The sequence below is a fragment of the Pelmatolapia mariae genome, linkage group LG2, assembly GCF_036321145.2.
Source record: "Pelmatolapia mariae isolate MD_Pm_ZW linkage group LG2, Pm_UMD_F_2, whole genome shotgun sequence".
In the NCBI taxonomy this organism is placed as follows: Eukaryota; Metazoa; Chordata; class Actinopteri; order Cichliformes; family Cichlidae; genus Pelmatolapia; species Pelmatolapia mariae.
The window spans coordinates 35,228,267-35,253,821 of NC_086228.1; the positions used below are offsets into that span (position 1 = coordinate 35,228,267).

The 25,555-nt window shown below is 40.2% G+C and overlaps 2 protein-coding genes across 3 annotated transcripts in view; both read right to left on the reverse strand.

Moving 5' to 3' along the window:
* The window catches only part of pigg (phosphatidylinositol glycan anchor biosynthesis class G (EMM blood group)), a 92,231-nt gene extending 87,298 nt beyond the window's left edge, over window positions 1-4,933 (reverse strand). For both annotated transcript variants that reach the window (XM_063499592.1, XM_063499601.1), the window contains exons 1-2: window positions 4,521-4,933; window positions 4,215-4,420 (exon numbers count right to left, since the gene is read on the reverse strand). In XM_063499592.1, the coding sequence (XP_063355662.1) occupies window positions 4,215-4,420; window positions 4,521-4,674 (360 nt within the window). In that variant the 5' untranslated portion in view covers window positions 4,675-4,933. The remainder of the gene's footprint in view (window positions 1-4,214; window positions 4,421-4,520) is intronic.
* A 2,465-nt stretch (window positions 4,934-7,398) lies between these two features.
* Window positions 7,399-22,777, reverse strand: guf1 (GTP binding elongation factor GUF1). Its single transcript, XM_063499612.1, has 17 exons — window positions 22,402-22,777; window positions 21,977-22,088; window positions 21,082-21,230; window positions 18,423-18,503; window positions 18,269-18,346; window positions 18,099-18,182; window positions 17,956-18,020; window positions 17,662-17,865; window positions 15,658-15,797; window positions 15,305-15,428; window positions 13,126-13,258; window positions 11,539-11,682; window positions 11,019-11,152; window positions 10,646-10,747; window positions 7,842-7,961; window positions 7,707-7,743; window positions 7,399-7,620 (listed from the first exon to the last, which is right to left on the reverse strand). The coding sequence occupies exons 1-17, from the start codon at window positions 22,585-22,587 to the stop codon at window positions 7,486-7,488; spliced, it is 2,028 nt and encodes a 675-aa protein (XP_063355682.1). The 5' UTR covers window positions 22,588-22,777; the 3' UTR covers window positions 7,399-7,485.
* Window positions 22,778-25,555: the final 2,778 nt, after the last annotated feature.

Consider the following 25,555-nt stretch of genomic DNA (forward strand, 5'->3'; position numbering starts at 1 on the left):
ACACTTTTCAATGGGCATGTACAACAGCCTGTGCAACATCCTGTCAATTAAAATTCAGAAAGACAAGAGCAGTAGGCCAATATTCCACAGACTACAGACTGCAGTCTTGAAAGGATTGTCAAGGACCGGCCATAAGTACTCAACGACTTACAGACTGTGGACTGAGTTCTTAAGTACTTAAGTACTAGTCATAATTTTGAACTTCATATGAATGGACTGAGTCTGGTGACATTCAGTGCCAACATGCACAGATGTCTTCAGGAAAGGGGCTACAACTGCCACATTCCTAGGGTCAAACCACTCAATTAACAGAAAAGTACTCCATGACTTCATTAGTTTAGTCATCTAGTCTACAACGTCAGAAGTATCTTACCTAGGCTAAGAAGCCACTTCTGACTTGACTTCTTCTAAGAAGAAAAAAAACTGGAGTGCTGTTCAGTGGTCCAAAGTGCTCCTTCAGATAAAAGCAACTGTTGCATTCATTTGGAAATCAAGGTGTTAGAGTCGGAAAGAAGAGCTCAGAGGCACAGAATCCACGGTCTTTGAAGTCCAGTGGAAACTTGTGCAGTCTTTGATGATTTGGGATGACATGTCCTCTGCTGGTGTTGGTGGTGGTTAGTCCACTGTGTTTTATCAAGTCCAAAGTGAGCACAGTCACCTACCAGGAGATTGTGGAGCACTTCATGCTTCAGTCTGATTTCTTTTTCCACCAGGACTTAGCATCTGACCAAACAGTTTGCCGACCATGTTATTACTGAGCTTGACGGGCAAACCAATTCATCTGACCTGAAGCCCACGGAGAATCCATGGAGTACTGTAAAGTAGGAGATGAGAAACACCCGACCCCGAAATACAGACGAGCTGAAGACTTTTATCAAAGCAACTTGTGCTTCAGTAACACCTCAGCCTCCATGTCATAACACACCCATGCAATAATTTGTGTTAACAGAGGCCCAACCATTGTTGAGTGTATAAATAAACTTGCTTTTCGAGAAGTTGGACATTTCTTTATTATAAATCATCCACTGATTGATCTTATGAAATACTAAAATAATCTGAGATAAGTCAAAACAAAAAAAGGATTAAAGTATTTCCCTTTATGTTTAATAAATACAGAACATGTAAATGTTGACTTTTTAGAAAAAAAAAAACTCTTTCTCTACCCTCCATTCTCCATACTGGTATCCCACCAGAGTTACGTTTTTGTGCCTCAACCTCTCATCCTGTCCACTGCCTAACCAACACATGCTCTCTGTCATCCTCACTAACCTGAAGATTGCCGAGTCAGCACTCTCATGCCTCCCATGCCAGATGCTACAGAGGAGAACTGTGTCCATACTGTGAACCTTCAGCAGCACGTTTCTCCAGGTCTAAGTTTGTATTGCAATCTCCTTCTGTTAAAACAACTCGATGCTGTCAGCACATCCTCGATCCTCCCACCGCAGACCGCTTCCTCTAAGGCACAGGCTCTGCTTTTAATTTTGCCCTCTGACACTCAGGCAGACATATTCTGCTTCACCTGACAATTTCAGTTAGATGCCTTCCCCCAAGCTTAGCACTACCCGACACCTATGGACAAAAGAGGGCTGCTCTTTTCCCCCAAAAATGATTCCCTTTGCAAATCTCTTCAACACCACTGACAACAGAGCCTGACTGAAATATCAAGCTGTCGACTGTGGCCTATCACAAACATACAGGTAAAGGTTTTTATGTTGTCCGTTTTGCACCAATATAAACACCTTTCATATAACTGCAGATTATGAAATGGTTAGCCCGTCACACAGCTCCTGTTTGCAGCACATGTAGTACCGATCACAGACGAGCAGGGGCAGTTTACTAATAAACAATGACTCCATCTCTCATTTGTAACTGTATATATAATGCTATTGGCTGATGATATCAATATCAGATATATTCCCTAAAAAGTATCAGCAAGGGCTCCAGGCAGGCTTTAATTGGTGGTGTGCTCTCTGTCTGCCTGCGATGTTAACGTGTTACAGCACAGCAGACTGTCATGAAAGGTGCACATGACATGACTCCAACTCCCTCCTGGCTCCGCTCCCAAAATACTCTCGGCAACATGACACATCATCCAAATGTGACAACACACCATGTTTTCACGCTTTCAGCCATCTAACCCTATTTTCAGACACGGGCTGAAAACTTAGAGCCTAATTCAAAATGTTCCTCACGGGTTCTTTTTACAAGCTTATTCTGGGCTCACAGAAGTACTGCCATTTCTAGCTTAAACACCTCTGATCATGGACTGAATGATTTAAATCCTTCTCAATACAAGTCAAACTTACAGTCCTGGTCCTTCATCAGTTTCACGTTTGTCTACAATCAAATTATTAAGAATCTGCAATTCTTAAAGGTGCTTTTGGGTAATTGCACTATGTATATATCGTTGTATTACCAGATCTTTGCACACCTCAATCACAGAACTCTTTTAAACTGCACTAATAAACCAGGTTGGCACCAGAATCAACCTTCTCAAGACGTTCATCCATATCTAAAACAGCGATTAAGATCCTTTTGGGTGAAGATTTGGAGCTTTTCTTCATCTCCACCCCAGTGACCTCGGGCGTGAACTTTAGGAGCTTTTTTGTTCACTTTAGGCAAAATTTTTCATGAGCACAATATCTCATTTTACTGTTATGCTAACATAAAACAAATATATCTAGCTTTTAATCATTAGTAGTCAACCTGCATAAGTTTCATCCTTAGCTGTCTCCAGGAATCTCTTCTCAATGAAGTGACAAATAAGACAGAAGATATTCTTTTTTTAGTCTCCAGCCACCACCAAAAAAATCTACTGGCTGGTGCTAAGTTGTTTTTTCAAGCTGAAGGAATTTTCCTAACTTAAGTCCATCCGATCTCTTAAGGATATGAATACCAAAAGTGAATACGCACAAATCTGTGTGTAAATCATGCATACGAGCATTTCACACACAAATCCATCAACAAATGTGAATCCTGTGTACAAACAAATGAAAGCCTGGCTTCCTTAGGAATTTAAACACAGGTCTTTAAAATGAATACTACTACTACTACTACTACTACTAATAATAATAATAATAATAATAACAACTTTTATTGTTGCCTTTTGGTTATTATTTATAGTTTCCTATAACAGCATGAACCAGAAAATGTTCAAAATTGCAATAAAATTGGTTTTTTTTTAATTAAAAACAAAATACTAAATGGAAAGGTGCAGGCTTTAACTTTTTTGATTTAAATATATTCCATTATCAGGTATGTTATCATATCTTAAATGTTCTTATCTTTCATTAAAAATGGCATCTATCATTGCTAGATGTCACACACTGTAGAATTTCTTGGCACTATTCCATCGATGCTGAAGATCTGGATTTTTTCCTCTTTCATTGCAGTGATTTTCTCATCTGAGCTCTTAGATATTGCCAAACAATTGTTTCACTATCAGTGATAGTGCGCAATCAAATGCTCTCCATCCACCGAATTTATCAGAAAGATTTGAAGACATTTATGTTTTCTATGGTTTTTGCTCACTTCCAGTCGTCTAGCTATTTTCTTTTAAACAAGACTTTCCACAAGCATTTTAAACTGTTATATTTTATTCTTCCTCCATATTGTTTTATTATGTTTCCTGTCTTAATTTCTCACACTTTTTTTAACTGTCTGTTCATTTTGGATGTTTTTAAATGTACTAATAACTCCTTTAATACATTAAAAAAAACATACACGTCCAATTTTCTCATTAGTGTGAATCAACAGATTTCTATAAAGCACCAAAACAGATGAGATTTAGGGATGTTGTTTAAATCTGCATTTGAGTTGCAAAGCGGACAAAATGGACAGTAAACTGAGCCTGGGTTTCATGCCTGTAATGGAAAATATTACACACCTTCAGCACCATAAAGACAGCAGAGAAGTTAGTGTGTATTTAAAGGACTACCACATTACAGGGTTAGGTATTAACAACAGAATATTCCTGGCATCATCCGTGGCATGTTTTCACTACATAATAAAGTGCTAATGTAGAGTTTCAGAGATGCAGATTTGTGCGTGGAGTTGGAAAGGATTTGAGAAATGCTGATAGTTTGGATCCAAGTGGTTGACTCACTACAGCAAACGCTAATCCAGAATTCTAACAGACACACGCCATGATGAGAGACAGTGGACAGATTTGATGGGTGAGTTCTCATTTCAACATCATGCTAATTACATCCTACCTTGATCCTGGGCATAGTGACTGTAGGTGGTCTCGCCTTGGCCACAAAGCTGTGTGATGAGCCTCTTTCCACCACGTGCCTTGTGTAGGGCATATACATACGACCATTGGGTCCAAACACAAAGTCCTCTCGGAGGGCATCCACTAACATAATAACCACCCTTTTAAACAGGGGCTGCGGGAGGCGAGATGAATTAGGAGGGCTTCCTGTGAGGTTAGAAGAAAGCTTATGAGTTTTAACAGATTTAAGTCAACAGTACAGGCAGAGGAGAGGAGTGTGAGCAGATGTGGATGAGGCTGGACTTACCTGTCAGCGGCTCGGCTGGCAGATCTGACAGCTTGCTCTTGGATGAGAAAGAAGACTTGACAGGTACGGGGAAAAATCCCCGCAGGAAAAGGGCAATGCCAATCACTTCCAATATTAAAATAAAGGAGGCAAAAACAGACGAGCGGACCTTCATGGTGTTGGCTGACGGACACTTTAGGTAAACAATAAGTTAGGCTACAAAAATAACTTGCTATCTAGCAACCAATATAACGCTCTCTACTCTCTTTAATTAAATAAAAAACAGCAGTAAAAGTCATGGTATCCCATTTCAGGTGGAAGCGCTATGAATCAAAATATTATAAAGCTACGTGTCAATGAGTTGCGTGTTGTATATGTGGGCGTAATTTACAATATACACACTACCAGCGGTTAGCACTGTGTTCATCCATACATAGCTGCTTCCGCATTGATAGCACGAAACTACGGGTGGGACTTGGAGCCAAACAACACCAAATCGCGTTTCCTACGACGCTTGCTTGTCAGAGTGACACTGTTATTGTAAGGTCTTCACCTTACAATATAAAGCACCCTGAGGCAACTGCTGATGTGTTTTGGTACTTTAAAATTGAATTGAATATTACAGTGTTGTACACACACACACATTATATATATTTATGGCTTTCTGTTTAATTATAAGGAAAGTTTTCCATCTGAGTGTTTGCAATTATACTGCAGTACTGTTTTCAATACCTTCCATCTCAACAGCAGAAGCAGTTGAAAGCTCTTACTTGTCTGACAGCCACATAAAAACTGCCTGTTGGCAAACCTATGGCCATTCATTCCCTACGTTCCTGATTAATGGCCTCATTAGTCATCCGTCGTATGTGCTCTCCCTGCTATGCTGACAAAATGTGAAGGAAAAACAAGCCTATAATCTGTAATAGTCCACGCAGATTAATAAGAAGTGTTCCTCTCCTGAATCCACTACACACGCTGAAGTACACTTTGTGAGCGTTTGTCCTCCTCCTCTTAACTGCAGCAAAATGCCAGCTGGTCCCTGAATTAGATTTGCTTACATTGCCTAAGTACAAAGGACTGCACTTAGAGGCAATGAGATACTTTCATCAGGCAAATGAACTGCTGGGGACAGTGTTGGATTTTTTTGCACAGTTTAAATGTGACACTGATGTGGTCTGACGCTGATGAAGCCTGATTGGACATTAGCTGGGGATGGAATTAACTTCAACCTCGTGGTGTGCTTGAGCTCCTGCTGCCATCTACTGGAAAAACAGAATAGACAACAATGAATGATTTAGTTTTCCCCTAGAAACGCAGCATGAATGACGCAGAATATAAATTGTACTTTTCTTTCATCTGAAAAGATCTAAAAAAAACAACAAATAAAGATGTAGTAAGTATGAAGGACTAGGTTCTAAATAATATTGATAGGACCATGGGGTAAGTTTAAAGTGCAGGTTGTTTTCCTAAACAAAGATGGGTTGATTTGAGTTATGCATGTTGTATTGAAGCACTGTTAACTGATGAAAATGTCCAATCAGGCTTCAGCAGCGTCAGACCATACAGTATATTTGTTCATAGTACATCTGTATATTTGCCCGTCTGTACAGCAAACTGTATTTCTTTACCAGTATTTATACATGTGTAATGACAATAAAGTTGAATCCTAATCCTAACACATCTGATGAAAGCCATTCTTTTAATGACCAAAACTGTCAAACAAAAATAATTTACATAAATCTTTTATGAAAGAAGGACAAGCAATCATGTTATTCGCTGTGTAACTCTAAAAATCAGAATGCTTATATAATTGTGGAGGTACTACTTCATGTCTTCTACCAATCTACCAATTTACTGAAAATTTTTCTGGCCAAGCCATCCTTAGTACAGTCACCCATCACCAGTTTGTCTCTTCTTTACTGTGGGAAGCCCTCAAACTGTGTTTTGTAAAGTTGGGGACGATCCCCTGATTAGTTGTTTTCTCTAACTAAAGCTTAGAAACAGTGAAGGTGGTTAAAGTCACTGATGTTTGTTACCAATAAAATATGTGAAAACTAGTACTTATCTAGTTATACCAGAAAATATTTTAAAATTGAGTCATTGCCTTTTTGGAAAAGGTGTCATTCCTGAAGTATTAGTGATCCCAACTATCAAAGCATTTTCATGGTCACGTAAAAGTGTCTTCTAGGACTACAATAGGACAATGGCTGTCAGCATTTACTACCAACTAAAGCCAAACAGCCCGCGAAAGCAGTCTGATAGTTTCTAGTCTGAGAAGTTCCACATTAAGATAATGAAGGATGGAAATGGCATCTATGTTTTTTTTTTCTTTAAAACGACTGACAGTGTCAGTGCCTCCCTAGATACTGTGTGGTACTTGGAAAAAAACAAAACAAAAAAACATTAGTAACTGCTGTATGTGATGGCACCAAAAATAATGCATCATTTTCAGGTGTAACAGAAAGCAAAAGTGTATTTTTCCCGTAAGTCCCTTTGACATACTTGAATCGAGTTGTCATGGCGACCGTGCCCTGCTGAACTGCTTGGCCTCCTCATTGCGGCTCCCAGTTATATTTCTATATAATTCTATAATTTGATCAGGGCGCATACTGAACAATATAGCAGGTAGATGTTGCACAGAACTGTACTATGTGAGCTCCTCTTGTTTTACTTCCTGTTGAACCAGTGTGGGGTTTTGACATTTCAAACATCTAGTCATTCTCCTGATTGGTTTCAGACTGCATTATGTAAATGTTACAAGTATAACTATAAGTTATAACTATAATGGTCATGAACATGAAGGTGTAATGATGAAAGAATGGTTTGTAATGCTGGTGTTGTCTGAGAGAAAAGAGCCAATAACTTGTGACACATGTACAAATAAGGATTTTCACTCCAGTTTGCAGCACTTTATTCAAAGAAAACGTAACAGAGCCTTTCAATAACAAAAACCTGCTCGATGTTGTTTAATACGTAGTGTCACAGTCTATTTTTCTTTCCTCTTCAGAACACTAATAAAAGCATCTTTGGGAACTTCCACATTGCCGATACGCCTCATCTTCTTTTTACCTTCTGCCTGTTTCTTCAGTAGCTTCATTTTCCGTGTAATGTCACCTCCATACTATCGAGACAAAAAAAAATGATTTCAAAGCATCAGTGGTATATTTGGACTTTTCTCAGAAGAAAGAAAAAACAAACTTTACTTACACATTTTGCGAGAACATTTTTTCTATACGCCTTTATTCTGGAAGAGACACGTTTGGTCATACCACATATTAAATACAGTACTTTACATCTGATTTCTACACATCATTTTAACAAAATCTTAGCTCTTGTACTTACGTTTCTCTTGCAATGACCTTACTTCCAATAGCTGCCTGTATGGCAATCTCAAACATCTGCCTTGGGATGGAGTCCTTTAGTCGCTCACACATGGCTTTCCCTGTACTGTACGCACGCTCCCTGTAATGAAAACACACTTATCAGAACAAATCATAAAACTGTTAAAGTACTGACGGGTGCCCATATATCAGCTTCACCCTGACAGGTAAAGCTGATGAAAAAGCAAATGAGAGCGGAGCAGAAAGTCCACTAGCCTCACCACGTCACCTTAAAATACAGTAGTGAATACTGACATGCCCGTGTGTCATTTACAATTAATCAATAAGTGTTCTGTTTGGGAGGTCAGCACAAAATCAAACCATGGTTGAAGCCAGCGGGCTCACGGTACTTTGAAATTTAAACATTTGTCCTTAAATCTAGAGTACTAGCTTAACAACAGACTGTGAAAAAAGCAGCATTATTGGTGGTACTGTCTCCTAAACACTGCAGAATGCAAAGCCGAATTTTCACCAAAGTTAGTTTGACACTTGAAGTTTCACCAAACACTATCCAGACCAATACAATATTTGGTGATCCAGTATCCAAAAAATCCAGTATATGAAGCTGATATATTTTTCTTTCACAAAACAAACTGATTTCCTGAACATTTGATATGTGTAGTTATTTATGAGTCCCTAATAAGATAATATGACAACGCAATTTAAAGTTTGGTTGTTTTTATGGCTTTAGAAACATGTTGCCCACAGGGAAGTTGCAGAGTGCCCTCTGGTGTACAAACTATGCAACACCAACAGTCCTAACATGAATGAAGGGTGTTTCTCCCATCCCCTCTTCACTTTTTAACTTTGCTTTTATTGGTTGTTATAAATGCAGATACCAATTTATCAGCAAACAGCTGATATCGTCTGGGCTCTAAGCTGTTTGAAGTAGGTCTAGGTGAAGTTTTCTGTTTCAGACACACCAGTGCTGGTGCAAGGAGAGACTTCTGAATGCTTTAGCTCACATTACAGAGACAGACATCAGCTGAGCGATTGAAAGGAAACAGTTAAAAGTCATAACATTTGTCTGATTTATTTTCTCACGCAATTATCTTATTTAGAATAATTATGTTGTGCAAACTTATATCTCTCGGCTGGCCTGGGAACGCCTTGGTGTTCCCCTGGATAAGCTGGAGGAGGTGGCTAGGGAGAGGGAGGTCTGGGCTTCTCTGCTTAGGCTGCTGCCCCCGCGACCCGGCCCCGGATAAAGTGGAAGAAGATGGATGGATGTTGTGCAAACTCTTTCAGGCTGTTTTTGAACATGTAAATAACACTAACTAGAAGATCGATACATAAGCATACATTCTCAAAAGCTTCAGTTATGTGTGCATACCTTTTTTCTGTGTTTTGTTTTTTTTTTTCCTTTTTTACACAACAATCAAACGTGATATTTGCCTAATTTAAAACAGCGCTACTAAGAAGATACTCCAAATAGCTTGCGTAGCTCTGTCCAAAGTTTTAAAATTATGCTTTATATTAGTATTATGTAAAAATATAATGTCTGTGAAGGTTCTCAGTCATCCAGGTCATGGTAATCTAAGGAGCTTTAAAAGAAAAGCGACTGGACTACTTAAAGTTTCTTGAAGACATTTCATCTATCAGCCAAGGTTTCAGGTGAACCCACTGTGACACCTTCCCACCCTAACCCTTTTGAGATCCCTTCCTAGACGCCTTAACGCCCACTCGCATAAGTCACATTGTAGGGTGGGGCAAGGTCTCACAATGGGTTCACCCGTATAGTGATCCACATCAGTTTTCACACCCTGGCTCATGTGATTAGGCAGATGATCAATGGGTCAATGACCCTCTTAAGGACACTCCCAGTAGGGTTTAAAAATCTGGGACTCTCCACCAATTACCCTTAGAACTGAAGAAGGTTCTCGGATGAGAGGTGAAACGTCTTCAAGAAACTTCAAGAAGTTCAGAAGCTCCTTAGATAGTAATACTTATTAATAATATATATTTACTTGTTTATTTGTAAGATATGTTAAGCCTGTGTAAAAATGAAAAAGCTTTCAGTTTTCTCGTGATTGGATAAAATGAACTAGCTGTAATGGGTCAGCTAGCTCCATCCTCTCAAATGAAGCATGAGCTTTATCACCAATCTCTTTGGGAGAAACTGGATTGTACATTTTCTATACATCTGTTTTCAAACTGTAAGGTATGTTAATGACTTCTCTACTTGAAAAGGCGTAGAGAACACGCCTCCAATAAAAGACATTCTGCTCTGTGATTGGTGCGTTGGCCTTAAGGAACAGACCGAAGCTTTGCTCGAGTCGGCTCAGCTCCAAGGCTTACTGTATAAATCGTCTGAGAGTAGCCATCATTGGCGAAGCGTAGCGCCCTTCAATTACCTACGTCTGTGCTGGCTCCTGTACCGGCTTTGCTAGTGAGTACATTACACACAGATCTTGCTGAGCGTCATCACTTTTCTTCTATAAAGTTACTCCTTTGTCCTTGTCCAGTGTGTAAAGTCATGTTAACAGCAGCTGCCAAAAGGCCTTTTTTTCTTAAATGTTAACCATAGTGCTGAATACATTTCATGCTTCACAGGCAAAGAGTAATTACTATAGTAATGAAGGACTATATACTGTAACCTTGCCAGTAACAATAACAATGAAGGTAAGAATATGACCAAAAAAATTCATAACAAGGTGCTCTTAAGTAACATCAGAGTCACATGTCCTGGCCAAAAAAAGTAAATTATTCAGTGAAAATTAACACAAAAGTCTCAATTTTTACCTCAGAGCATTATCTGAAATGTACCTGTGTACAACTGTGGTCAGCTCTTCTACTGGGCGTCCATTCAGCAGAATATCCATCTTTATCAAATCAGCAGCCTGGTAACCTGCATTCTCATAATCAAAGCTGCGCAACATAAAAATACATAAGGTGCACAGGAGAGGCTACGCCATTAGAGTGCATGGAAAAAATTTTTACACCAAAATTAAAATGAATTAATAACTTAATGTGTGAAACCTTTTTTTAAACTTGTAACATTGGATACTTTCCATAATCTACACTTTCCTGAAAATTATACCTTCTATAACTCTTAATACCTAAATACTGCAGATGAAACCTACAAAATCTATAAAAATCCATTACACAGTGTATTTACATAACACTTTGATGGCTTTACCTGGCGTATCCAGATGAGAGTGATTTGAGGAGGTCATAGAAATCCACCACAATTTCATTTAAAGGGAAGAGATATTTCATCATGACACGCTGGTCATCTATGTACACCATGTTCTTCTGGACCGCCCTGCGATTCTATAAGAACACAAACCGTTAGTCTGACATGTTATTGATACACCAGCTATAACTTTATTGGTTATTTCTGAAACAGAGGAAGGCTGCATGGAGACAAAAACACCTGAAAATGTCAAGTTTCATCGGAAAATAAGTTTTTCATAAACACAGATGGAAATTCGTTCTCCAGTTTACAGTAGTATTGGTCCTCTTTGTCATCAGACCAGTTTTTAAAGAGTTAAAAAATTGTTCTCCCACAATTTAGATAAGATGTTTACAAAGTAGAGCGATGTTATAATGTTAAAATAGAAAAGTAAAATAACTTGTACTGAGAATAAATTCAGGTTGAACTGCAGACGGAGGTTTTCTTCTATATTCCATCTGCATTTTTCCCATTTCCTTCTTACCAAACACAGAGTCATAATCTTGCCAGTGTAAACGTCTGGAGTGAGAATGGTCCCCAGGACCATGGGCTCCAAATACTCTGACACGACCGACCTGTCGGGGAACTGAGCGGGATTCACAATGGTTATCTCCTCACTGCCTTGTTCCTGTAAGCAGAAGAAGGTTTGAACATTGTAAACCATATTTATTTCTATTTTCTGAGAGTTTTAATAATTTGTCACAAAATAACAGAAAATCATTAAAATATTTACTGACAGTGGGATAAGAAAGTTTCCCAGCATTACACGTTGTTTAACGATCTGACACATTCTTAAAGTGAATGAGTGCACTGGGCAACTAAACAACATCAAAAGCCTTGAAAGACCACAGAGCACAACTAAAGTGAATGATCACAGAATTATTTTCTTAGTAAGAAACAACTTAACAGCATCTAACAAATTCAAGAACACTCAAGCAGATAGACATAACATTATCAGGTGACGCCTTCATGAATGGACATACAGAGGATTTACAACAAGGTTTAAACCTCTGGTTTCATTCAAAAACAAGAAGGCCAGATTAGACTTTGGCAGAAAACATCTAAAAGAGCTCTGGAAAACAAACAAAAAAAAAGTGTGGAGATATAAAACCAAGACTAAATTGTAGCTCTTTGTATAGAAAAGGAAAGAATAGCTAATGATCTGAAACAATCAGCAGAGGCATATATGACTGCCAGTGGATCCATGTCACTAGTGTTTACTGATGATGTGACCTGATATGAAGTATCAGGATGAATTGTGAAGTGTACATGGCTGTACTCTCTGCTCAGATTCAGCTAAATGCTGCAAAAAACAATTGTCCAGCCCTTCACAGAGCAAATGAATAACAACATATAGCATACTGCAATACAAACCAAGAGTTTTTAAAGCAAAGAAATGGGATGTTCTTCAATGGCCAAGTCAGTCACCTGATTTCAACCCAGTAGAGCTGCTTTTCAGTTAGTGAAGACTAAAATGAATGCAGAGAGACACAAGCAGGTGGCAACTGAAGGTTGCTGCATTAAAGGCCTAACAGAGGATCTCAAGGGAGGAAAGGATTTTCATCTGAGAAAAAAATCATTATATTTAAAATTATGTTAGTTTGTCCAGTTACTTTTGGGGCTCTGGAAATCAGAGGCTATGCATAAATATGGCTGTGAATCCTAAAATGTTAATAAAATATCTTTGTTAAACCCCTTTAATAAAAACTGAAAGTCTAAACTTTAATCACACTGTGAATGTTTGATTTAAAATGATGCAGAGAGGCGATATTACAAAAAAACATAATAAAACGTTTAATGGTCCAACTATTTATAGAGCTGAGTGTACGATAAGTAACAGAGGGACTTCAGCATGCTTTGTGTTTTCCCATTAGTGTTAGAACATTCTGCACCATTTCCCATCAGGTAGCTCCTAGACTATATCATTTTACAGGAAGCAAGCCAGTGACACCAGACAGCCTTCATCCATAATCAATTTCCAAGTCAGCTGAAACGTGCTTTTTGATGAAATCAGCGTGAGCCAAGCTCTGCAGCAAGGCTAGAAGATATACGAGCGAGGAATGGCTCTTACCTTGATGAGTTTGGCCGAGGAGAGCACAGCCTTGTAGGGCACGGTGGGCGCAGTCACAATAACAGAAGCATTGTATTCCTGCTCCAGCCTCTGATTGAACACCTCCATATGGAGGAGACCCAGGAAGCCAAGTCTGCAGGGGGACAGGAAGGTCCATAGGTGCACTCGAGCTTCATAATTGATATTCAGGCTTTTAATTAGAAAGAGGCCGTTTGGAAACAGTTCAACAGTAAGTAAGACTCATTGCTATCCCAGCACAGTGTTGTACATTTAGATTGTCTAAATCACGCCCACGAACAGAATCAAATGTACATCATCTGGACTGATAATGTGACCTGAGATAATAAACAGACTCGTACTTGGCTGAGTAATCTGGCAACATCCAGTATGTCCTAAGGAAAGTTATGTTTCCCCGATTAATCATTTGTTGTTAAAGTTTGTGAACAAACTCATGACAGAATATTAAACTGGATTCAGCTCATTCATTTTCTCATCAATAAACACACAATAGTCCAAAGTGACAAAGCAGAAAACAGCTGTTGTAAACTTTTGCGATTTTTTTTTCAGACTTCGTTTAAAAACTTTATCAACCAGAAAGCTGGGCATTAATGGGAAATGAGGATTTTACTGTTTGGGACGGTCATGCTAACTGCCACATTCTGCCACGGCAGATGGCCCCGCCCCTCCCTGAGCCTGGTTCTGCCGGAGTTTTCTTCCTGTTAAAAGGAAGTTTTGCCTTCCCACTGTCGCCAAGTGCTTGCTCATAGGGAGTCTTCTCGTGTTGGGAGTTCTCTGCATTATTTTAGGGTCTCTACCTTACTTTTGACTTTGACTGTGATTTGATGCTATATAAATAAGATTGAATTAAATTGAACTGAAAATGTTGTGTTGCTGAGCACACGTAATTCCAGATTCTTGTGCATTACAGATGATCATTTAATACACATAAACACCAAAAAACACAACTAAATAACGCCAATCCAGAAAAAAAAAAAGTAAGCTGTCAAGCTATTAGCATCACAGTCTGTTTCATTGATGTTTCCTGTGTCCCTCTTTTTCTCCTCATGTAGTCAATATGGAGACCACTAAGGGCAAACAGCGCACAGCATTCTAGAGACAACGTTTTGACTAAGTACACAAACACAGTCTGTGTTTGTCCTCCATATCTAAGTGTGGTATCTTTGAGTTGATAGTGCGTGGCAGACTGACAGACAGAACTCTGTCAAGACTCAGATCAGAGGAAGATAAACAAAAATGAGATGAAGCTGCCCAGAGAGTGTGGCAGCCTCTGACCTTCTCAAAGAAAAATCTTGACACACCAACAGTCCTCGAATATCTGGCTGCCCAGCTAGTCTAAGTAATCTGAGACAAATCTCGGTTGTTGCTGATGGTCAGTTGCTAGCAGACATTCCAGTCTCTGGTTACCAAGGTAACCCCATAATGCATTTACCACCCTATCGTAAGTGAATCAGTAACAGTATCTTTCACTGTAACTGGCAGACACTTCAGTCGTTCGCCCTGAGAAAAGTTTAACTCTATCAAAGTCCTCTGGTTTAAAATGGATTACTCTGCCACACTCTCACACATCTCGGTGGCATGTGTTGAGGAGACCAGCCTCTGATTGTCACCTCATGTGCTCAGGAGGACCTCAGGCTGGAGCAAAGGTTTACATTTCAAGAAGATGATGACCCCACACAGACTGCCAAGAAAACATGAAAAACAGTCCTGGTGGTGTCCCAGCTAGAGTCCAGAGTCTGGAAAGTTGATAGAGAACCTCTCGAGAGACCAAAGGCTGCGCACTGACCTACCTAACCAATCTGGTTAAGCTTAAATGACTCTGCCAAGAAAAATAGAAGATATTTCCAAAACTGCAGTGTGCCAAGCTTGTAGGGGTCATTCCAAAAAAGCCGTGACGCTGTTAGTGGTGCCTGCTGCCAAAGGTGCTTTCACCCTGTACCAAGTGCCTGAACACTAACATAAATGGGAAATTTGAATGTTTTCAATACTTTTACAGTAACCTCCTTAAAATCCCGTAACTGGGAACTAAACATTTGTATGTCCACACCTCAGTGTCTTAATTACCCAAACACTTTGTTTCCATTCACCCCTACATTACACCCAACAGCCCAATCCTTGGCTGGGTATCATTTTTATTCTAATTCAAAACATTCATGCCAACCTCCATCCTGCCCCCAGGGCCAGACTGCTGTCTCTTTGCACTGTGACACTCGAGTCATTCAGGGTCAGTCTTTCAATGGCGCTGCGGAGGCCAGTGTATTCTGACTGGTCCATTGGATACATGCCTGAGGGACGGGAAAAATAGAGAGTGTCCATCAGCAGGAAACAAGACTCCTGCATCACAGTGGAAACACAAAGTACACCTAAGGAGTTTCATCTTTATCCAGTTCTTTTGAAGTACTCAGGACTAAGCTTCACATTATTATCATCTCACAGTGTTTATGTAGAAATGGTTACATTCGCTCAAGTTCTTAATCTTTATTTTTTCATTGAAACAGAAAGGGCACTTCTTACCAGCGAAGACCATGGCTTTGGCAGGTTTGAATCCAGGGAGAGCTTCGACTGGCTGCTCCTGTAGGTGGAGTGTGTCACCGATCTGGGCCTCTTTCACATCCTTCATCCCTGCTATGATGTAACCCACCTGACCTGCAAATCTACAAAAAAGACAACCTCAGAAAGCAACACTAATTTACAACCTTCAGTCTTTATTTTGCAGAAAACCTCTGCACGCCTGTAAATGAAACTGATTTTTTTAACCTGTGGTTATTTTGGAAATGTTGGTCTGTATATTCAATAGTTCAAGTAACTGATAAAATAAAATAACAGTAATTATTGTCAAAGGTAGTCTCTGAGAAATCAGAGAAAGCATACAAAAAATAATGATAAGGTGTGATCAAAATGTTTGCCGACTCCCACCATAAAATAATAAATAACAATTTACCCAGTTTAACCTTTTAAATTTGGTTGATATCCCACATAAGGTCATCTCACTGTAAAGTGCTGTGAGCATAACCTGTAGATAAAAGATGGACACAGCCTCCATGTCTTAACAGTAAAGCCAAGAAGAAGTGTGTTTTGTGTAGTGCGGTGAATTTTGCGGTTTTAAAAAGAAGTCTACTTCCAAGCTCCAAGACTTCCAGTAAACACGTTCATGATGGGTTTAGAGCAGCGGTCCCCAACCCCCGGGCCATGGACCGGTACTGGTCCGTGAGTCATTTGGTACCGGGCCGCGAGAGTTGAGGCTCAGGTGTGAAATTTATGGTTTTCGGGATTTTTATCGTTAACTCGGTTTCCCTGGGTCTTTTCCCGTGTTGTAGTTGTGTGTCTTATTTTGAAAGAAATATTTACGCGTTACCATAACTTTCAGTGTTGTTGGCGCATTTCAGGAGGACGCTGCTAATAAAGTTACACAATTACACAGTGAATTCACATTTATTATTATGTTTACAAAATCCCACAGTTTTTGTCTTGGTCGGATCATTTTATTTTGTTGTATTTATCCGCGACACCTTAAAGGCCGGTCCATGAAAATATTCTCTGACATTAAACCGGTCTGTGGCGCAAAAAAGGTTGGGGACTGCTGGTTTAAAGTATCAAATGTTACTGCCAAGTCATACTGAATACAACAGAATTGTCATTAATGTCCAGTAGGAGCATAAAGCAGAGTGTGCTCTACCATGCTGGTGGCATGTCGTTGCCATACTGCTGTGCAGCGTCCCTCGGTTTCTGTCAGACCTGCCCATCGCTCAAAACATCAAGATGGCAACAGTGGAAATGCTCAGCTGTAGGTTTTACTAACCAATTAATGAGTAGGTCCATCTTTTATATACAGTCTATGGCATAAACATTCCAGGGCTCCTGCTGTATTTTGATTGTTCTTTGGAGGTTCTGTTCTGTTTCTGTTTCCCCATGGGCTGCAAACTCACAGAGAGGGTAAACATCAACGTCAGTGTCAAACTGACTCCATCTTCCTGCTGACAATTATCACTTTCAAAAGTGTGCACGTGAAAAATACTGAAGGCGGCACATCGAGTCAGGAATCAACCTAAAATGTTCTTTAAAGCTCACACTCTCAAGTATAACATCTTCACCTCCGTCCTCACCATCCTTCCTCACCTCCAGCACTACTCACTAGATTGGGCTCCCTAGAGCTTCATCGTTCTGAAACTGAGGATGACGGGTCACTGTTTTCTCACAGTGTAGGAGTTGATTCAGCACACGTCAGCTGATCAAGTGAAAGCGGTCAGAACAGGATCAATCAGGAACTCTTAAAACAATCGTGAGCTACGTGATAAAAAACCACCTTTAAGGGGACAGCAGCCAAACTTAAATCAGGTAATCTGGTAAGTTTTCATCCCTTGAGTTGGAAACTCTTTTTCATATAAATTTGCTGAAAGTAGTTTAGTTTTTATTTATGTAAAACGTTACGATCACTGACTGTAGCAGAGATCATGAGATGAATCCTAAAGTCAGTTTTAGTGGAAATGAAAAGAAATGTGGAGGATTAACAGAGCGTACAGCTTCTGCGTTGGGTGCTCATCTGGCCGGAGAAGGCCCAGCTCGTTGACCTCGTAGGCTTTTCCGAGATGTGCCGACACGATCTTGTCCCCTTTTTTGACCCGACCTCCAAACACAGCAATGTTGGCCACGACTCCTCTGTAGTGGTCAAAATTGGAGTCAAACACTAAGGCTTTAAATGGGTCTTCAGTGCTCGCTATGGGCCTGTGAAAAAGTAGTAACATTTTACATTTGTGTTTTTGTTTTATATCAAATATTTTCAGATAAGGAGTAAAACCAGCAGAGCCTTCTTACGGTGGAATCCTGTTTACAACAGCTTGGAGCACCTTGTCAACATTTGTTCCAAGTTTAGCTGAAATCTGAAGAACACACGGAGACATTTCTCAGAAAAGTGACTCAAAGCAAAGTAAAGAGCAGCTTTTGCAGCAAGTGCTCACCCTGATGCATTCTTCGCGTGGAATATCAAACACCTTTTCAATCTGTGACTCCACCCGCTCTGGATCAGCATTTTTCAAATCAATCTGAAGGAGACGCACCAGAATCAAACATGCGTTCGACTATAACGATAGCGTGTAACAAACCCAAACAGTGGAAGGCCAGATCGTACCTTATTGATGACGGGAATGATTGTCAGCTGAGCTTCAAACGCCAGGTAGAAGTTAGCAACAGTTTGTGCCTGAATGCCCTTCACACGACAGCAAAACATTAAAATCTTCACACATATGCAGCAAGCACATGACAAAGAAAGCATATTTTAGTACCTGATTAGCATCAACGATCAACAGGACACCCTGGCAAGCAGAAATCGAGCGAGACACTTCGTAGCTGAAGTCGACGTGACCCTGAGGAGAAGATTCACATGCACAGCTTGAGCAAAAACTTTACAGAAAAATGGCATGTTAGACCGGGGATCACAAACTCATCTTTGGGCCACATACAGCTCATTTTGATTTTAATATAAGACAAAGAAGTGCAGTTTCAACAGTATGTCTGTAACTATGTGGAAGTGCTCTTAAAGAGTTCAATATCTCCTCTGCAGAAAGAATATACAGTCAGGTCCATAAATATTGGGACATCGACACAATTCTAACATTTTTGGCTCTATACACAACCACAATGGATTCCAAATGAAACGAACAAGATGTGCTTTAACTGCAGACTGTCAGCTTTTATTTGAGGGTATTTACATCCAAATCAGGTGAACAGTAAAGGAATTATGACAGTTTGTATATGTGCCTCCCACTTCTTAAGGGACCAAAAGTAATGGGACAATTGGCTTCTCAGCTGTTCCATGGCCAGGAGTGTGTTATTCTCTCATTACCCCAATTACAATGAACAAATAAAAGGTCCAGAGTTCATTTCAAGTGTGCTGTTTGCTTTTTGAACCTGTTGCTGTCAACTGCCAGGATGAGATCCAAAGAGCTGTCACTACCAGTGAAGCAAGCCATCATTAGGCTGAAAAAACAAAACAAACCCATCAGAGAGATTGCAAAAACATCAGGCGTGGCCAAAACAACTGTTTAGAACATTCCCAAAAAGAAGGAACGCACTGGTGAGCTCAGCAACACCAAAAGACTAGGAAGACCACGGGACACAACTGTGGTGGATGACCAAAGAATCCTTTCCGTGGTGAAGAAAACACCCTTCACAACAGTTGGCCAGATCAAGAACACTCTCTAGGAGGCAGGTGTATGTGCGTCAGAGTCAACAATCAAGAGAAGACTCCACCAGTGTGAATACAGAGGGTTCACCACAAGATGTAAACCTTTGGTGAGCCCCAAAAACAGGCAGGCCAGATTAGAGTTTGCCAAACGACATCTGAAAAAGCCGTCGCAGTTCTGGAACAACATCCTATGGACAGATGAGACCAACATCAACTTGTACCAGAGTGATGGGAAGAGAAGAGTATGGAGAAGGAAAGGAACTGCTCATGATCCTAAGCATACCACCTCATCAGTGAAGCATTGTGGTGGAAGTGTCATGGCGTGGGCATGTATGGCTGCCAGTGGAACTGGTTCTCTTGTATTTATTGATGATGTGACTGCTGACAAAAGCAGCACGATGAATTCTGAAGTGTTTCGGGCAATATTATCTGCTCATATTCAGACAAATGCTTCAAAACTCATTGGACGGCGCTTCACAGTGCAGGTGGACAACGACCCAAAGCATACTGCAAAAGCAACCAAAGAGTTTCTGAAGGGAAAGAAGTGGACTGTTTTGCAATGGCCAAGTCAATCACCTGACCTGAATCCGATTGAGCATGTATTTCACTTGCTGAAGACAAAACTGAAGGGAAAATGCCCCAAGAACAAGCAGGAACTGAAGACTGTTGCAGTAGAGGCCTGGCAGAGCATCACCAGGGATGAAACCCGGTGTCTGGTGATGTCTATGTGTTCCAGACTTCAGGCTGTGATTGACTGTAAAGGATTTGCAATCAAGTATTAAAAAATGAATGTTTGATTTATGGTTCTTATTCTGTCCCATTACTTTTGGTCCCTCAAGAAGTGGGAGGCACATTTGCAAACTGTTGTAATTCCTACACCGTTCACCTGATTTGGATGTAAATACCCTCAAATAAAAGCTGACACTCTGCAGTTAAAGCATGTCTTGTTCGTTTCATTTGGAATCCATTGTGGTGGTGTATAGAGCCAAAAATGTTAGAATTGTGTCGATGTCCCAATATTTATGGACCTGACTGTATTTCATACATGCAAACTTTTGAGCTAAGACAGATGGAGGAAGCCATGCTCTAAAATTACAGCAGTGCAAACTGTGTGTTCACATTGTTATGCGAATTTGCATGTATTCAGTTGGTGATGCAGAAAATCTATAAATGTTTTTATTCTTGGTCCCAATGCTGCAGAGGCTCTTTTACGCAGATAGATTTGGAACAAACGAGCTCAGACTTGAACATTGATCAGTCTGTAAGCTATTTATCACCAAGAATACCTTTTCAATCAATAAGATAAATTTCACTTTGACCTGATGGCAAATGTCACATCGACTGTCAGGAAGCGCTAAAGTAAATATATTATACTAAATATTCTTTTATTTCTCCACTAAGTGAAGTGGTGATTGGTTAATGACTTTTCTCAGCTTTACTCTCATCATACTTGCAGCAAGTGTTTTATTTGAATGCTCATTATAGATCTGCAGCACCTGTTCCTCTGATAATGTCTCTGAGTGGAGAAGGGTGTAGCTCTTTTGATTTGGTGGAAAAAGAGAGTGAAACGATGCATGCAACAGCTCTGTGAGCACACAGAGAGCCTGAAGCAGAAAGATAACAAAGAAAGCTGATAACTGCCACTGTGACACCTGTCAGCTGTGATGGGGGTTTTAGGTTCGTCGCGCCAGTTAACGCAACAAAGCCCGGTTCTATTGAACTTGCTACTTAGTATACCAACGTACACCTCTCCTTACCGGGGTGTCAATGAGGTTCAGGAGGTACCGCTGCCCCTCGTGGTTGTAAAACAAAGACGCTGTCTGGGCCTTTACGGTTATCCCCCTCTCTCGCTCCACCTGCAGCTTGTCCAGCACCTGTTTGTTCTTCTCCGTCTTCGCTATAGCACCTGTTTGTCAGTCACACCATCAGTGAAAATGACATGAATTAGTTTCAACATATGCGACACCAAAAAATGTGAACTGCTGACGGGCGTTCTCTGACGTGTGTGAGAGGTGCTATCGGGCCTCCAGCTGCAGGAGTAGGGTGACCAGGGGTCATACTTTAGATTGCTCATACCACATCGCTCATATACTGACATAATGTCCCAGGGAAGAATATGAACTTAAGTCACAGAGTACACGTGAGTCTCAAATGAAGTGTGTGTGAAAAAGGGTAGCAGTGATGTATGGTGAACTCCAGACTAGGCAGCAGCTGAAAACAGCTACAACACGTTGACAATTGTAGAAAGCCATCAAGTCACGCTCTCCTCAATCCTTAGTTATGCTGAAATGAAACCAAAGTCAAATACAACTGATTTGTCCTCACACATTAAATTCCAAGTTTCTCCCGTTTTTGCATGCGTTTATTTCTCAAATTTCAGACCACCTCTTAGCATCAGAAACATGTGTCACATTGCATCACACAACCCTGCTCTTTGCCTCACATTTGTTTCTTTGTTACTTTTACCCTTAACTAGAGAACACTGTGGAGTTTCATACATGGAACACTCTCGACAGGAGCAATATTACAAGTTTGTGTCATTAACTTCTACCTCCTGGACGTTTAAAAAAATAAAAATAAATTATGATTTGGATTTGCTAAAAAATGAAAAAGTGAAAAGCTGACAGTGTAGAGTGTGGAGAGCAAACATACCAGTCATTTCCAGCAGTCTGTCAGCCAAGGTGCTTTTCCCGTGATCAATATGGGCGATGATGCAGAAGTTCCTGATTCTGTCCACAGGGAATTTGGACAGGTCCACAGCATCCTTAAAAGCAAAACAGCAGAAGCCTGCTGACTACTGACAGGCACTGAACAGTTGTATTATGGTACTCCACCTAAAGCCATGCTGCACACTTGGTTCAGTAACTGCAGCTTATGGTTCTCTGGGGGCGACAAACAGAGAGCTACTGGCTAATGGAGGCAACAACTTTATGACTGTACAGCTTCTTGGCTGTACTCTCAGAATCCTTTCCAAACTGTAACAACAGTGTACCTGCTTATTATTATTAATATTATCATTATCAATGTTTATTGTATCTAGTTCACACTGACAGTACCAGGTCCCTGCAGTTTATTACCTTGTCGGACTGGGTGCTTAGCCTCCTGGAGCTGCTGCATAGCACAGGCAGTGCTTTCATCCAGCGGTGTCTGAACACTGTGTAGGTCACATTAGAGTCTTGACTCTTCCTTCTGCACATTTTAAACTGCAGCACACGTCTAAACAGGGGCGTCCCACAGCACCGTTTCACCATAGAAAACGACATGTTTCGGTTCCGCTTGTAGCCTCACGCCATGAAGAAGACAGGGAGGAGAAATAATGATGATGTAATGTTCACACGATAAAATTAAATATACGAATTTATATATATAAACGAAACTTTAAAAGAAAGAGCACTGTAATCATAATAACCCCGGCGCATTTGCTTTCAGAGGGCTGACATTTTGGGTGACAGGTCAGCGGCAAGGACTTCTGGGAAATGTTGTTCGTTTATCAAGAGAGGCGCAACACGACAAGAGGAAGCCTTACAATAACTTCCGTTTTCGTTTAGTCCAGCACAGAAAGCAAAAGTATCTCTTTAATTCAAATGTACACTCAGCAAAGGTTAGCGCACTTCCCTTATAATCTGCCGAGATGACTCTAATGTCGATAAAGCTAGCTAGACTGCTGCTGTTCATGTGAAAGGCTGCAAAAAAAAGGCTAATACGACCCCAGGTCAGGCTAATGCTTTTCTAAATATTATACAGCAGTGTCCATAGTGATTAATGTCGCAATAATATTTTTACACTCACGTTTGAAACCTTCGAAAGCGTCCAGGGGTCAACTATCACCGCATAAGAATACCTTTGGAAATAACTGACAGGTGGAAGTCCCGCCCACTCAGGCTGTCAGATGAAGGATAAAAATGGATATCAGTTGCTATGACAACGAAACTGCCTCTCGCACAAGAATAGATTATGCCTCTCTTCTTTGTGCCAGCACAGATAATAAGCCTCTGCTAGTCCCCGCTTCTGCCTGTCATGCAATCATCTTTCCCCTTTTCAAAACGTGAGACTTTTAAACTGAGCGACGCGTTTGATTGAAAGCTGTTTTGCTTTCGATAATAAATGGCAGGCTTTTAAATGTAACGTGTTGCATTCATCCGTTTCAAAGACAGCGCCTCATTCATCAAAGGCGCTTCTGCCTCGTTTCTCCCGCATAATAAAAAATGATGCCGGTCATAAATCTCTCAGAAACAGGACTGTCTGTTGGTATGCAAGACATCATGCACGTGTAATTCTTTGCAGTGTTAAAACTTTAATATGACGTAACAAGTATAGTATAAAACTAGTGTAAAACCAGGGGTGCAGTCATGGGGGGGGGGGGGGAACATGGGGGTCAAAGGCACCACTCCTCTGGTCACCCAACACAAACAATGTTAATGGCTATTATATACTTGTTGCATCAAATAACCTATTTTTTCCCACTATTAGAACTTTTTTTGCAGAAGCATTTGTCTACATGAGCAGTGCTTAACTGCAGAAATACAAGTGCAGCTACTATGTTTGCTCAGTTAAACAACAGAATTGGAACACGCTAAGAGATTATAAAGAAACTTGGCATGTTTATGACCTGTAATAATGTTTTTTGTGTGTTCTTCAGGTTACATTTGAAAGAGTAGAAAACCTCTCTGGGTACTGAAAACCGTTAGGATTCAGGAGACAAGGATTTAGGAGCCTAATTTTATAAATAAAACTGAACTTAATTGAACCGTTATGTTATCTGGCTGGATTTTTCCACCAGAAAAATCCAAGTGAGCTTCCTGTATTCCAAGAAGACAAAAAGGAGGACCTTCATGTGCACTGATTACTTTCCACTCATATGAATCTTTCAGCCTCATTACACCATTTTTAGTTTTATTGTGTAAAATGGATGTAGTGAAATAAAATGATAGCTCCTTCCTTTTCTCACCTGTTCTGTTAGTGTTTAGACAAATTTCCAGGATTTCATTTCTTAAATATAAGAAATGATTTCATTTCTTATATATAAGAAATGAAATAATTAAGCGAAGCTGCCTTTAGACGTTGGGTTTGTTTCATGGAAACCAGCTGAAACTTCATATTGTTTCAAGAAGTGAAGATCAAAATAGTTCAAAACAAGTAGCTTGCATGAGGTTGTTAGGCTTTTTTTGTGAAATTGCTTCAAATCTGTCAATCTGATGTTTACAAAAACATTAATTGCAAAGATTTCTCAATTTTTTGACAACTATGCAAGCAGCTCTACTGTGCTGTCCAACCAGCTAGATACCTCACGTCCGTCAGCACTGATTTCTGTCAGACCACGGCTCACCCACAGTGTGGATGAAAAAATGAAACTTCAGCGAGCTTTGCATTAACAGCTCAGCGCCACAGGGCTTTTTGTGGGTTTTACCAACACGCTCATAATGATAGTTCCTGTCAGCCGAGGAGCACTGGTTGACAACAAATCCTCTTCTACTGAGGAAGGGCCGAGTTGCATCACTTGTGGTCCCAGGAGCCTACAGAGCTGTTGTGAACTGAGCTACAGTTGAGAGCTGTTCTCAAAATACTAATATAACACATTTCAGATTTATTTCAAATACCATCGAACTTGAATGGATTCAAGAATCTGCGCTTTAAAGGATGCACCTAAATGATATCTTACAACCCCTGTTATTTGTTTATATAGCAATTCCCAATGCTGACATGTTAACTAGCTTCACTGAAAAGATATAGAAAGACAGAATCCGACTTTCTACTAGGTCTGAAATATGAAATAAACACTTTGTAAAATCTATTGTTTCCCTATGAAAGCATGAAAAACGGTGACCTCGGAGATGGAGCCAATGTGGCAAGAAAACTAGTTCTTTGAATGAGAACCTGAGGCTGAGTCAGTCCCATTAGACTAGATGTTAAGAAGCCCTAGTGTAACAGCAGAAATAAACATGTTTATAACCTGCTACAGAAAACCTGGTGAGTTTTAGTCTCTGGTCTATAATTTAATTTCCTGCTTCCCTTCACTTGTTTAAATTATATTAAGCATTGAAGTGGATTATAATGCGCAGGAATGCTCTGGCTGACAGGTGGGTTACAGGCAGCTGTCTCTTAGGTGTAACCTCAGCAAATTCACTCTGAACTGATTCACTGAACTGGATCTTTGAACCATATTTGTGGTGTCTGCCATTTAGAGCACTTTAATGCAATTATCTGACATAATTTGTTTGATTGTTGTACGGC

Bases quoted from the DNA above. Each gene is read 5' to 3' on its own strand.
- guf1 (XM_063499612.1), bottom strand. From the start codon at position 22,587: ATGTCGTTTTCTATGGTGAAACGGTGCTGTGGGACGCCCCTGTTTAGA. The intron at 11,683-13,125 runs GTAAGAGCCATT...TTCTGCTTACAG, and splicing joins CCTCGGCCAAACTCATCAAG to GAACAAGGCAGTGAGGAGAT. The intron at 11,153-11,538 runs GTAAGAAGGAAA...GTGTTCTTATAG, and splicing joins AGATTATGACTCTGTGTTTG to AATCGCAGGGCGGTCCAGAA.